Source organism: Nicotiana tabacum, chromosome 2, assembly GCF_000715075.1.
Source record: "Nicotiana tabacum cultivar K326 chromosome 2, ASM71507v2, whole genome shotgun sequence".
Classification (NCBI taxonomy): Eukaryota; Viridiplantae; Streptophyta; class Magnoliopsida; order Solanales; family Solanaceae; genus Nicotiana; species Nicotiana tabacum.
Window position 1 is genome coordinate 101,090,689 of NC_134081.1, and position 12,791 is coordinate 101,103,479.

Sequence of the window (12,791 nt, forward strand, 5' to 3'; positions counted from 1 at the left end):
AAAATCAGATTTTTATAAAATCTTCCAAAAACGAAAAATTAAGATTTGAAGGTCCATTTGATATCGGAGTTGGACAAATTTGGTATGGTTGAACTCGTATCGGAATGGGTGTTCGGATTTCGCGAGTTTTTCTGGGATTTGAGACGTGGATCCCACTGCCGAATATTTTAATAATTTCGAATTTTTATCCGAAAAATTTATAAATTCATATGGAATTAATTCCTATGATTAGTATTGAATATATTGAATTGTTTGTGAATAGATTTGAAGCTTTCGGAGGCAAATTTAAAAGGAAAAACTGTGGTTGAATAATTGATTGGAATTTGCAAAGCGAGGTAAGTGTCAGGGTTAACCTTGACTTTAAGGAATAGAACCCTTAAATTGTTTGTTATGTGAATTACATGTAAACGACGTATAAGCGAGGTGACGAGTGTCTATACGTCGTCAAATTAATTGTTTGCCTGCTTACTTGAAAAATTATAAATTAATTATTATAAAAATTATTTCTCTCTTATTCTTTGCAAATATAAATTCTTGAATTCCTGCATTAATTGTTATATGCTATTTGAATTATGTGCCTTAATTGTTATTTGACATTTAGCATAATAAATATTAAACTGCCTATTTGCTCCCTGATTTCCATAATAATTTGCTATTTGTCATTATTTGCTTCATAATTAAACCATAATTATTGTATGCTTGTTGTCTTGTAATTTTATATTAATTATTACATTTATTGGAAAAATTTCTTCTATAAGAATTGGTAAATGAAAATATTGGAGGAGCGGGTTGCACGCCGCAACATGATTGATTATAATGAATATATTGGAGGATCGGGTTGCACGTCGCAACAGACTTATTAAAAGTCTATATTGGAGGATCGGGTTGCACGCCGCAATAGACATATTAAAAGTCAATATTGGAGGATCGGGTTGCACTCCGCAACAGACTTATTAAAAGTCTATATTGGAGGATCGAGTTGCACGCCGCAACAGACATATTAAAAGTCAATATTGGAAGATTGGGTTGCACGCCGCAACAGACTTATTAAAAGTCAATATTGGAGGATCGGGTTGCACGCCGCAATAGACTTGATTAAAATGAATATATTGGAGGAGCGGGTTGCACGCCGCAATAGAACTGAATTTGGATATATTGTGAGAGAGGGTTGCACACTGCAACAGAAATAATGGAAATGATAATTGGTTATGACTGCTGAGTTGCCTTCAATTATTATAAATGAATTACCTAATTTTTTCCTATTATTGTTGTTGTTACTTATATTGCGTACAAGTTAATGTAAGTGAACCGCCTTAGCCTCGTCACTACTTCGTCGAGGTTAGGCTCAGTACTTACCAGTACATGGGGTCGGTTGTACTGATACTACACTCTGCACTTCTTGTACAGATTTTGGAGTTGGTCCGAGCGGCGTACCATAGACTTGCTCGGATTTCAGCTATCAGAGGAGACTTGAGGTATAACTGCATGGCGTTCGCAGTTCTGAAGTCCCCGTCTATTATACTTTAGTTGTGTGTTTATTTCCAGACAGCTTTATTTTATTCAGACCTTTATTTATATTTATTCTAGATGCTCGTGCACTTATGACACCAATTATGGGATGGTATTTAGACACCGTTATTATTATGGATTATTTTAAAATTGCTTCCGCATTTGCTTCCTTGTTATTAATAAATTTAAAAATTATTTTAAAAATGGATAATGTTATTCTAACGTTGGCTTGCCTAGCAAGTGAAATGTTAGGCGCCATCACGGTCCGGAGGTGGGAATTTCGGATCGTGACAGACGACCCGTTATATAGAATTTGACATTTATGTTCACCATTACATCTTCATCAATGACCCTCATAATTGACATCAAAGGAGGGAATGATCACGGGACCTCCTTCCCTAGACACAACTATAAATAGTGAGCCCAATTATCATTGGAAAGGACACGGTTTTCTGGCTAAACTTACACTACATTCTGTATAAAGCTTAATACAATCTTACTTTCCTGCTTTTTGATCTCATCATTGTTGTGCCCGGAAACCTTGTTCCCAGAACTGTCATCTCTGTTGTTTCATCTACATTTTAAGGCTAAGTATTGTACATTTCTTCAATTATTACATTATTTCAGGATCAAATTAGTTCACTTGTTTAGAAATCATGTATAAATTCAACTGTACCATTTTACGGGTAAACAAAATATTTTGTTGAACAAGCATGACGATCTACGCCTGTTGTGCATAGTGATGTACTGATGTTGGATCCAATAATTCATACAGCTCTTATTTTTATCAACAAACTAGATAAGTTTCGCCCGTGCAAAAACACTGGCCCAACAATTTCAGTTTTGAGTAATTCGTTTGTATGTTGGATATTGGTGCATTCCCTAATTCCTAATAGTAATACATTTTGCTATTGTCTTTGTTTTAAAGAGCTTGTTTTATTTCTTCTAATTTCGAGCAAAGGTTTATGCTGAATGCACTTAATAGGAAATTAAATTTCAGTAGCTTTGTCCTAGAGCAGTAAGAATAATCATGGAAGCAACTTTTTTTTCCTCGGTTGTTCCTCCCTAATTTATTTTTAGGTTTGCTGTTTTTTTTTTGGGTTTACTTTTTTTTCTCTCCATTCTTTTTAACATTTTCCTTTTCTTTTCCTAGAACCCTCCCATTTAACAACTTAACATAAATATAGTGGGGAATACTTTTTTCACTTTACACTTATATTTTTTGAAAAAATGGAAGTTATAAATTACCAGTTTGCTTCGTTTAACTGAAACGTTTCTAACTAAATATATATTATGATAAATTTTGGAACCCATATAGAGTTTATTGAAGAAACAAATGCATGAAGAAAGTTTCTTTTGCTCTTTTATTTAATTGGAGTTTCAATATATTATCCGAAAAATTCTTCAAATTCAAATTAAAATGTACATTGATTGAACTTCCCTTTCTAGACTAATCAAATCTTACTTATGCCTTTCTTCACCAAAAATATTCGATATTCAAGAAACTTCAAAAGTATAATAAGCTACAAGTTTTTTTTGCATTAACCCATAAATAAGTAATGAACTTAATTAAATGTAAACATAACCTTGACAATCTAAAAATCAGATTCTAATATCGAAATGCTTGTAAGCTTTCTTTCAAAATAAGACCGTACAAAATATATTGAAAATTTTAACAAACATAATTTATTATTACAAACATAAATTAATGAGTTGAGCTTAACGAAAGGAAGTAGGATTTATATCGTCGATCCCAACTTATTTGGGATTGAGGTATAATATTTGTTATTGTTATTGTTGCGGTAAACTTTTCTTTTCCTTTAAAATGCATGTTATGAAATGACATTTTTCTCCCTTTTCTTACTTTAGCTGGAATCTTTTTAGTCTAATTTGTATTATGCTAAAGAAATTGAGTTATCATTAATTGGTGATTATTAACCAAAGTTTTTGCTAAACTAAGTAAGACATTGATTAGTTATGTTCATTTTAATGATGATACTAAATTTAAGTTAACTCGTAAATAAGCATACTAATTAATTAAAATTTTGAACCTCTAGTATAACAAAGTAACATTTGAATAATAAAATTAGCTTTGTTAACATATGAAACCAACACAATCTATCAATAAAAAAATCAAGTTTTTGTGACACTATTACAAAAAATACCAAAAGAATTAACGAGCATAGATGAAAGAAGAATTAACCAAAAAACAACTAATGTATCAACGAAGAAGCCCAAAAGGAGGGGAAGTACATGTGTCTCAATGCTGTGCCCACGCTTTCAGATTGAAATAGCGACAGTAGAAGCAGTGCTTGTCTCGACTTTAGAGTAACAAAGTGAGACCCATAAAGGGGCATTTTTAATCGGGACACTCAAAATTTAATTCAGCAATTACAGTAAAATTTCTTTTGGACCAATGAAATTACTCCGTTTTTCATGAAATGACCATAATGCCTTAGAATTGTTGTCCAGCTGCTAACTCCCTCTTATAGATAGTAGAATTTACTGCGTTTGGCCTTCTTCTGCCTCTGCTTTTCTGCTCAGCCGTCGAAGACCAATCATTTATTTCTTTTTTGTTTTGGGGTTCGACTAAATTCAGCCGAGGAGTACATTGGAAGATAAAAACAATTCTTAACAAAGATTTTATACTTTGGTTCGAATCCGAAATTTCTTGTTAAGAATAAAAAGTACTTATATCCTTATTGGTCCAATCATTTCTTTATTGTACAGAAGGTCTAGCAAGAGTTTTTAAAATACATCATATGAATTCTAGTCGCTGAAAAAAGTAAGGTTAAATAGAACGTTTTCCTCGAAAAGAGGGCAATCTGAGGAGGAAAGAAAGAAAGCTCGAGTAACTCGGTATTAGTTGATTATCTACTTAAGGTAAGGTAAGGTAAACCATAGTTTAAAAGCACGAAGTTCAGCTGTTCAGACGACTCAATCGGTGGTGGGTGAGTTAAATTAGAAACTCAATAACTTTAAGAACTCATAATTCTGGTATATTAAAGCTTTTTCTAAATAGTAATATATTTGTTAATCTATTCCAAAAATTATGATTATCAGATAATTGAAGCACATGCACCTAGTAGAAAATTGATGTTTTTCTGATCAGTAATAAATATGATCGTTTTTATCGTCGTAAAATAACTTTTTACCTCCTAGTAACAAGTACTTGAGAAATAGGAGATCCAAACTGAGAAGCGTTGCATTGCACTTACATATTTATATACATTACCAAAGTAGTTATGTACCATTTCAACAGTACTTCTTCAACGAGATAAAATTGTATGTAGTTCTCCACTCGTAATTAATTTAAATATCCAGCTAAGATAACCCTTTTTCTTATCCAGCTAAGATAACCTTTGGACTAAGCTATTGCAGGACAAATAGTAACACACTACGACATAACGACACGTTAGCATCCAGCTGCTGAGTCATACAGTTCCATATTCTCCCCACGTTGCATGAGAAATTGCTCACCTATAGCCAATATCGAACCACCTGTCAATTCTCATGAAATAGTTATCCCAATCCTGACCCTGTTCCATTGCTTAATTCTTTGAACTTCTCTACATTTCCTTCTTATAAAGGCATCGTTTCTGAAGTCAAGTCTCATTCATATACTTCAAAACGCTTTACAAACCAAAACCAAACTAAACCAACTAAACTACTAGTTCTGTTTAACACAATGGCTTCACAGCAAGAGAAAAGAGAGAACGTTACTGATGAACGTGAAATCAACCTCGAGAAAAATAGAGTTCCCCAAATGGCTAGCCATTTTGAGTCACTAGCTGAGAAAGTTCAAGGTGCAGCCGATGTCCATCCTGCAGGTCCTGGTGCTATTCATGTCAAGAGCACTGTTACTACTGATACTGATCAAGGGGACAAAGGGGAACAGTCTCAACAAATGCAGCAAGCTCAAAGGGAGAAGCAGTCTTCTACTGATCAAGCTAAGAGTTCTGAGATTGTTAATCAGGGGAGAAGCCAACAGGGATTTGAAGAGAGACCAGGTGGCGTCAAATTTGAAGTTCTTGGCCAAGAACAAAAGGGTTCAGACACAGGCAGAGAAACCCAAATGCAAAAGCAGGAAGGTGAATCTCGTGGCCAAGGCATTAGTTCCATGCAACAAAGTAGAGGAGTTGGTACAGGTTAGCGGCGTGATCAGTTGAATACTCTTACTGAATACTCTTTAATAGCAAAGATTCTACTTATAGCGTTTGTGTATATAAGTAAAATAAATTACTTATATTGTGTCTGTAATTCAAATATAATGCCTATACTGTGTGTATATAACTAACACAGTATACAAGTCTAATAAAGGGTGATCACTTAGAAGTTAGAACTTAGAACATTCTTGCTCGAAGAATATATGAGGTCAATTACTGCTCCCTCAGTTTCTTTAAAAGACTGGCACAAATTGTAAGTCCTTTTTTTCTTTATTTAGAAAAATTTAAAAATAAAAAATTTAAACGTTAAACTAACGTGTTCAAACAGACATTGAAACAGGGGGAGTACTTTGTATACACATGTTAAAAATTTGAACACCCTTAACAATATTCTCGCCATTTGCAGGTGGCCAACAAGAGACAGAAACACAAGCAAGTGGCCAAGATGAAAGCAGAGCAGGGGGAGTAACTCATGGTACTACAGAAGAGACAAAAGGTCCATCTTTGGAAGAAATATCTCAATACAGGGGCACAGCACAACAGAATTCCATGGAAGCAATAAGGGCAGCTGAAGAGCGCTACGAGAAGGCCAAGGAAAAGGGCGCCTCCACATTGCAGAGTGTTAAAGAATCGGCAACTCATGGACTTGGCGCTGCAGGTACTTATTCAACAGAAAAAGGTGCACAAGCTAAAGACACTGTTACTCAAGGTGTTCAAAAGGGAACTCAATATGTTGCTGAAAAAGCTGGAGTGGCTAAGGATACTGCCCTTGAGAAAGGCCAACAAGCTTATGCTGCAACTAAAGATACCCTTTCAAGCGCTGGACAAACTGCAGTACAATCAGCACAACAAGCTAAAGATTATGTTGCTCAAAAGGCAGGGGAGACTAAAGAATATGTTGTCCCAAAAACAGAGGAGGCTAAGGAAATAGAAGCTCCTTCCCCAGTGGAGATAGCTTCAGTTGCAAAAGAGAGTGTTCAAGAAAAGAGTAAGAGTGCAACAAGCTATGTAGGAGAAAAAGCTGCTAAAGTTAAAGATGTAACAGTGGAAACAGGGAAAGGTGCAGTAGGATATGTAGGGAAAGTAGCTGAAACAGTGAAGGAAAAGGCAGTAGTGGCAGGTTGGGGAGCTGCACATTTTACAGCAGAGAAAGCTGCAGATGCTACTAAAGCAGTGGCTGGAGTTGCTTCTACTGTTGCGGGGTATGCGGGAGATAAAGCGGTGGCGGCGAAGGATGTGGTTGCTGATGTTGGGAAGAAAACAGTTGGATATGCAGAGGATAAGTTGGTTGCAGCAAAGGATTATGTAGTTTCAGCTGAAGAAAGTGCAGCAGAGTATGCAGCTAGGAAAAAGGCAGAAGCAGAGAGAGAATTAGAAGCTAAGAGATCACACGACACCAAGGTAAACAAACGGTAATTGGTTTTCTTTAAAACAGTACGTAGTGTCGAGTTAATGATTCATTTTGCTAATAATTTTTGTACTGCCATATATGAATCCTGAAATATTTTGTAGGAAGAAACAAAGGTGGAGGAAAAAGAAAGCGGAGTCAAACCAATGGAGAAAGTTAAAGAGTCCATTCAAGAAGAATCAGGAGGAGGAGAGAAAGGCAAGCAGTTGGAGGAGGGAGCAGCAGTGGTATTGCAAGCCATTGGCGAAACTATAGTTGAGATTGGGAAAACAACTACTGATCTTGTTGCTGGCCGTACCAAGGGGGAGGAATCAGTGGGAACTGAAAAAAGTCAACCACAATAAAACAGCTTGAGATGGATATTCTGAGCATTCCAGTTGGTTTGAATTTAGCATTAGATTTTGAAGTTCGTTTTGGTTCTGTTGAAGGGTGGTTTGCTTGATGTTAGATTGTCAAATAATTAGCGTAAATGCAATGATAGTGTATGTTTTTGTCGATAATAATATTTTATGATGATACCTTCTTTGGTGTGACAAATAGCCACTTATTCCCGTGTCTTGTATCAGTCCTGGATAAAGTCCTTTTCCGTGGGGAAGTTTTATGCAAAAGTTGAGGTGATATAATATACTGTACCTTTCTTGACGTAACTAGCTAGAAATATCAGACCAACATGAAATAGTCTTTTGCTTTTCCGGTTCTTGTTTGTGTTGGTAGCTCTGAGCCATGAATAAGGGTATATTTCTTTGGAAATGAAGAAGGGTAAATGATAAAAAAGAGCAAATTGTGTGTGTGTGTGTTTGGGGGGGGGGGGGGGTGTTATATTGGGATTCTGTGAAAGTTATTTTTCCAGGAAAATGTTCTTCAAGGAAGTTATTTTTTTCACGTTCAGTTACAAAGAAACATTTTCCATAGCGATCGACTTCCACATTTTATAATTATGGGTAGATGGTTTAAAATTGTACAGTAACCGTTAATCTAACGGCAAAAATGGTTTATTGATTTATTAGTATCGGGGTAATAGTTGGCGAACTGATTGAAATTTTATAATTAATGACTAAATGGATTGAGAGCAGACTACTCAATAATTTTGAAACCCTAAATTCCTAATTTTTTAAGTATATTGGTGTTGGGAAAGTCAAACTAATAATGTTGTATTTGTACCACATGTTTCACCTCAAACTATGACATGATCTTCTTCGCTTTATCCATGGGTGAGTTCAGGTAGAAGGCATTGTACAAACTTACTCGATCAGAGTATCTTGGTTGAGCGCCGGCAATCCAATATTGTACAAGCTTGCTCGACCGGAGTATCTCGGTTGAGCGGCAATCCAACACTAGGAGTAGCAGCCCAGAGCAATCGTCTCTTGCCATATATAGAACATGTAAGGTTCAAAAAAATTTCTTCCTGAGAATATTTAAATATTTGCTCAGCTAGACATGTTTTATGGGTTATCATTGACAACAGCTTCATTATTGGCACTTGGCAGCGTCCTTAAGAGTGATTTTAAGAAAATAAATGTCCATTTGACTTTGTTGAAATCCTATACGGCTAAAAGTAAGAAGTCGGACAAATTCTCTAATTCTTTATTTTTTTTTATTGTCTATTTGATTTAGCTAATAATCCGTCTGATAATCGCTAATTCGATACTAATTCGTTCGATGTCTTATTGGATGACTAGCGGATTACTATATTTATAAAATAATAATCGATAAGTCGAACCGTTAAACGTAAAAATTAGCCTGATAAACACCCCTAATTATGGGTGGATGTTATTTTTCTTCTTACTATTTTAAGTTTTAAGCTCATATTATTTACTTCTAACGCTTGAACATTACCATTATTCATAAAACACATTTTCAAGAAACACCTTTTCCATTAATTATCGTCGTAGATAAAGAGGACCAAATGAATCTACTTCTCAGCACGATAGTAACACGTAGTCACAATTCGTCTTTTGTTTGGTCAGTTACTAAAGGACAAAACATCAAAGTAGATAAAAGTTCTTGAAAATGGACAATCTGCCTTTACCCTGACGAGGTATGTCTTTAGCATGGGTTTTAGGTAGGATTTCACATTTTCGGGCTTTTATGCCTCATTTTTTATTACGAAAACATACTTTAATCTATCCTTACTGAGGAAAGCTAACGTTGTGCTAACTTTCATTTGTTGTCACTGTCACAGGATCTTGTATCAATCGTTGGTTTTATCCACAATTTTCTCGTACAATATGGAATCCATTTATGGTGAGACCCACTTTCTGTAACTTTCCATTTAATTCTTTTCCCTTAGTAGACGCTTGAAATTTTACATGCACGGCGTTGAAAATGTTAGTTCACTAAACTATAACTTGCTCATTGATATAGTACATGTTTTGGAGCTCCAGTAACCTCTGAAGGATACAAATAATACTTTCAGACTAACCCCCACTAGATGGTTCTTAATTATTCCGTTTGTACATTTCATTTTGTATGACTTTATTTCCTTAAAAGTAATATCTTTTTATTTTTTGAGATAATTTAAATTTAAGATTCTCATTTTACCTTTGATAACATAGCTAACAATGTCATGACATATTTAAAATTACCATAAATTTCAAATGTGTTGCCACATAAAATGAAATGGGGGAATACAAAGAAACAAAAGCCTAACATACTATCATGAATGGTTCCAACGTTAATACTTTTGTCTTCTTCATTCTAGGGCTCAGTTCATGAAGCAAATTCTAATCTTGTTGAAGTGTGTGGCCAATAACTCATTAAAAGCTTATACTTTTAGAGAGATCACATTTTCGTTTACTCAATATATCTTTAACACACTCCATCGCGTGCGGGCATGTTTGTTCTTTCGGGTCAAGCATTTAGAGCTTCTCTTCAATAATGATAGTTGTAAGTCTTGAACTTAGACCTTTATCTGCTTTGATATTACATTGAAATGTGTTATCACCATCATCTAAATTTATATTAGAGAGATACTTTCATTTACTTAATTTGTCTTTAACAAGTATGACCTCAAGTATTTGCTCATTGACCATAGTAATTAGGTGGTACTCTATGTCCATTGTTTGTGATGTGCTATTGAAAGAAATGTACTTTCTTTATCAGATTTATGGATCACTGATATGAAGCTGCAATATGGATTTGGAAACATCATAATGGCAGAAGATGAGAGGTAATTAAGCTTTAATAATATTTCAGAAACAATTAAAGGCTCATTTCATCATAACAAACAATTCTCATATATTATATCATCTCTCATCTCTCTTACATAACATAGATGCAGGATGCATTTTTAATCAATATTTCATCATGATCTCATGCAAAACAAGCACTGATTCTCACCGATGCCTTCCTAAACAAAAGGAAATATAAGAGAGAAAAAGAAAACACTTTAAAAAGGAAAATAAAGGAAAACTGTAAAAGCAATTGACAGACTCCAACCTTCTTCTCCTCCCATTGCCGTAGAAGAAAGTCTCTTCATCCATTTTAATTCAACAATATAGCTGGTACTGCAATGATGCTCGCATCCTTCAAAAATATGGTGTCGAGTCCACCAAAATTTATGCGTTTTTGGAGAATTCGACATGAGTGTGACAGTAATATTTTTAAAAGATTCTAGCAACATATGATGGCACGCGGGTTTTAATTAGTAAATGGGAGGCAAAGAGTGATGTTGAGGGTCAGGTCCACCGGGTGCAACTCTATCAGAACCTCCTTTAAGAGAACGCCTTTTATACTCCTCAATCTCTTTCAGGCTAAATCCTGCCTTACTAAGAACAAAATGGCTATCATATTTGTTCACAACATTTGGCAAATCACCAAGTATACGAGCCTCCGAAGTTATGAAGTGGCAAAATATGAAGAGAAATGCTAGCATTAGTGATTTTGCATAAATTGATGAATTAGCCATCAAGTGAAATGGAAGGTTAAGCAAAGGACAATGGGATTTAATTGGTAGAGGTTTTTAGCTAGTTAAGTTGCAAGATGTATTGGTGTAGTTATTGCATGGAGTTTATGATCGATATTCCTATTTATAAGGAACAATTGTGAAGAATAAGGGCAATATGATAATGGAGCGAGCATGAATTTTTTTGTAGTTATTTGATTAAACCGACAAAGCTCCAGCATGGATTCTCCAATATGAAAAAGCTTTTAATCTTTACTGTTATTTTTTAAAATTAAATAATCGGCGTCCTATTGTTATATATTTCTAATATTCATTGGAGAATTCCTTTCTCAACCCCCCACTCCTTCTCCACCAAATTAAAAGAAAAAGCAAACCCTAACAAGCTTAGTGAAATCAGCAAGAACCTATGATATTATGTGATTACATAGGCCTAGCTGTTAAAACACTTAAAAGAGATAAAGAGAGCAACGATCGCGCCCTCTAAAACTCCTCAGCCAATGGTGAATTTAGAATTTAGACATTATCATTCTAAACTAAGAGTGTGAGTTCAGATATGTATATTTAATTCTATTTATATATTTTTTTGACATGCGCACATATGTAATTCTATTTACATATATTTGCTTTCGACCTTCAGCAGTGATTCTCAGTACCTGTTCATGACTCATCATTGGATCCGCCACTATTTTCGAAATTGTGGCGAAATCAGAAAATTCAATAAATTTGAACACCCTTTACCAGTAAGTTTTGCAAGAGTATTCAAAATCTATTTTTTTTCATCAATAACGAGTACTAATATTTTACCCAATTTTTCGACAAATGGTGTTCATTTGACCACCCTTGGCACACGTAGCTTCGACCCAGAAACATTTGTTACGAAGGTCTCCTTCTCATTTATTTTTTTTCGTTTTCTCTTCTCTGTTCGCGGGAAAAAGGTGATGTCTCAAACTCTAAATAGATATATTCACTTAGCCTAGGTACTAGCTAGCTAAACTCACAGGAGTAAAGGCAATGTCATATTGTCATTTTCTATGTATCAATTTGTTCAACTCATTTTATTGATTATCGTGTTAAGCCATTCAGTGTTAGGCGATGAATCAATTAAACTTGGTGATGCAGGCTGAATGCTTCAACTCACATTTAGACCTTTTTCTTGTTTTGACGTATATAACAATGCAAGTCATCTGGAGCTTCCAAAAACATTCTTGTTCTCTTGAGATTGGTTACTAGTGACTCATTCTCAGCTTGTGCTGCAGATTCTTTACATTGAAAAAGAATAAAGACTAACACAACCCAGCCAAATATTAGCCGTAAAGGGAAAGTTATTAGGATCTGATACTGTGATCTGTAAACTCTAATCCACCTTTTGCTCAGTTTAAAGCAATTAGTTAAAGGACCAACTTGACTGTTAATGGCTAGCTTATACGTATAGCAATATCAAGTTGCTGGCCTACAAAAAACCTAGGACTCTAGCTACTACGATATATGACCTGGCCTCCCAAGTCCCAGCAAAAAAACTAAGGCAGCTGGATGATAGGTGATATATATATATATATATATATATATATATATATATATATATATATATATATATTCCGGGATGGATCTTCCCTGGGTCGGATGACTACAACCTTTCATAAGTAATAAAACTTGTGATAATATCCGATCCCATGGAGAGACTACTGATCTACGATTAATATATCTCCTTTGATATTTTTTTTTCCTTTCATCCTGCGTCAAATCAAGTTATAATAAAATTATAATATTGAGATTATATTTGAGGATTAAATAATGACGGGTTATT

The 12,791-nt window shown here is 34.8% G+C and overlaps 1 protein-coding gene across 1 annotated transcript; it reads left to right on the top strand.

Moving 5' to 3' along the window:
* The first annotated feature begins 5,099 nt into the window (after nucleotides 1–5,099).
* LOC107787875 (uncharacterized) lies at nucleotides 5,100–7,605 on the top strand. The gene is made up of 3 exons (XM_075236863.1): nucleotides 5,100–5,657; nucleotides 6,082–7,076; nucleotides 7,188–7,605. Exons 1-3 carry the CDS (start codon nucleotides 5,198–5,200, stop codon nucleotides 7,425–7,427), a joined length of 1,695 nt encoding a protein of 564 aa, XP_075092964.1. The 5' UTR covers nucleotides 5,100–5,197; the 3' UTR covers nucleotides 7,428–7,605.
* The last annotated feature ends 5,186 nt before the right edge of the window (nucleotides 7,606–12,791 follow it).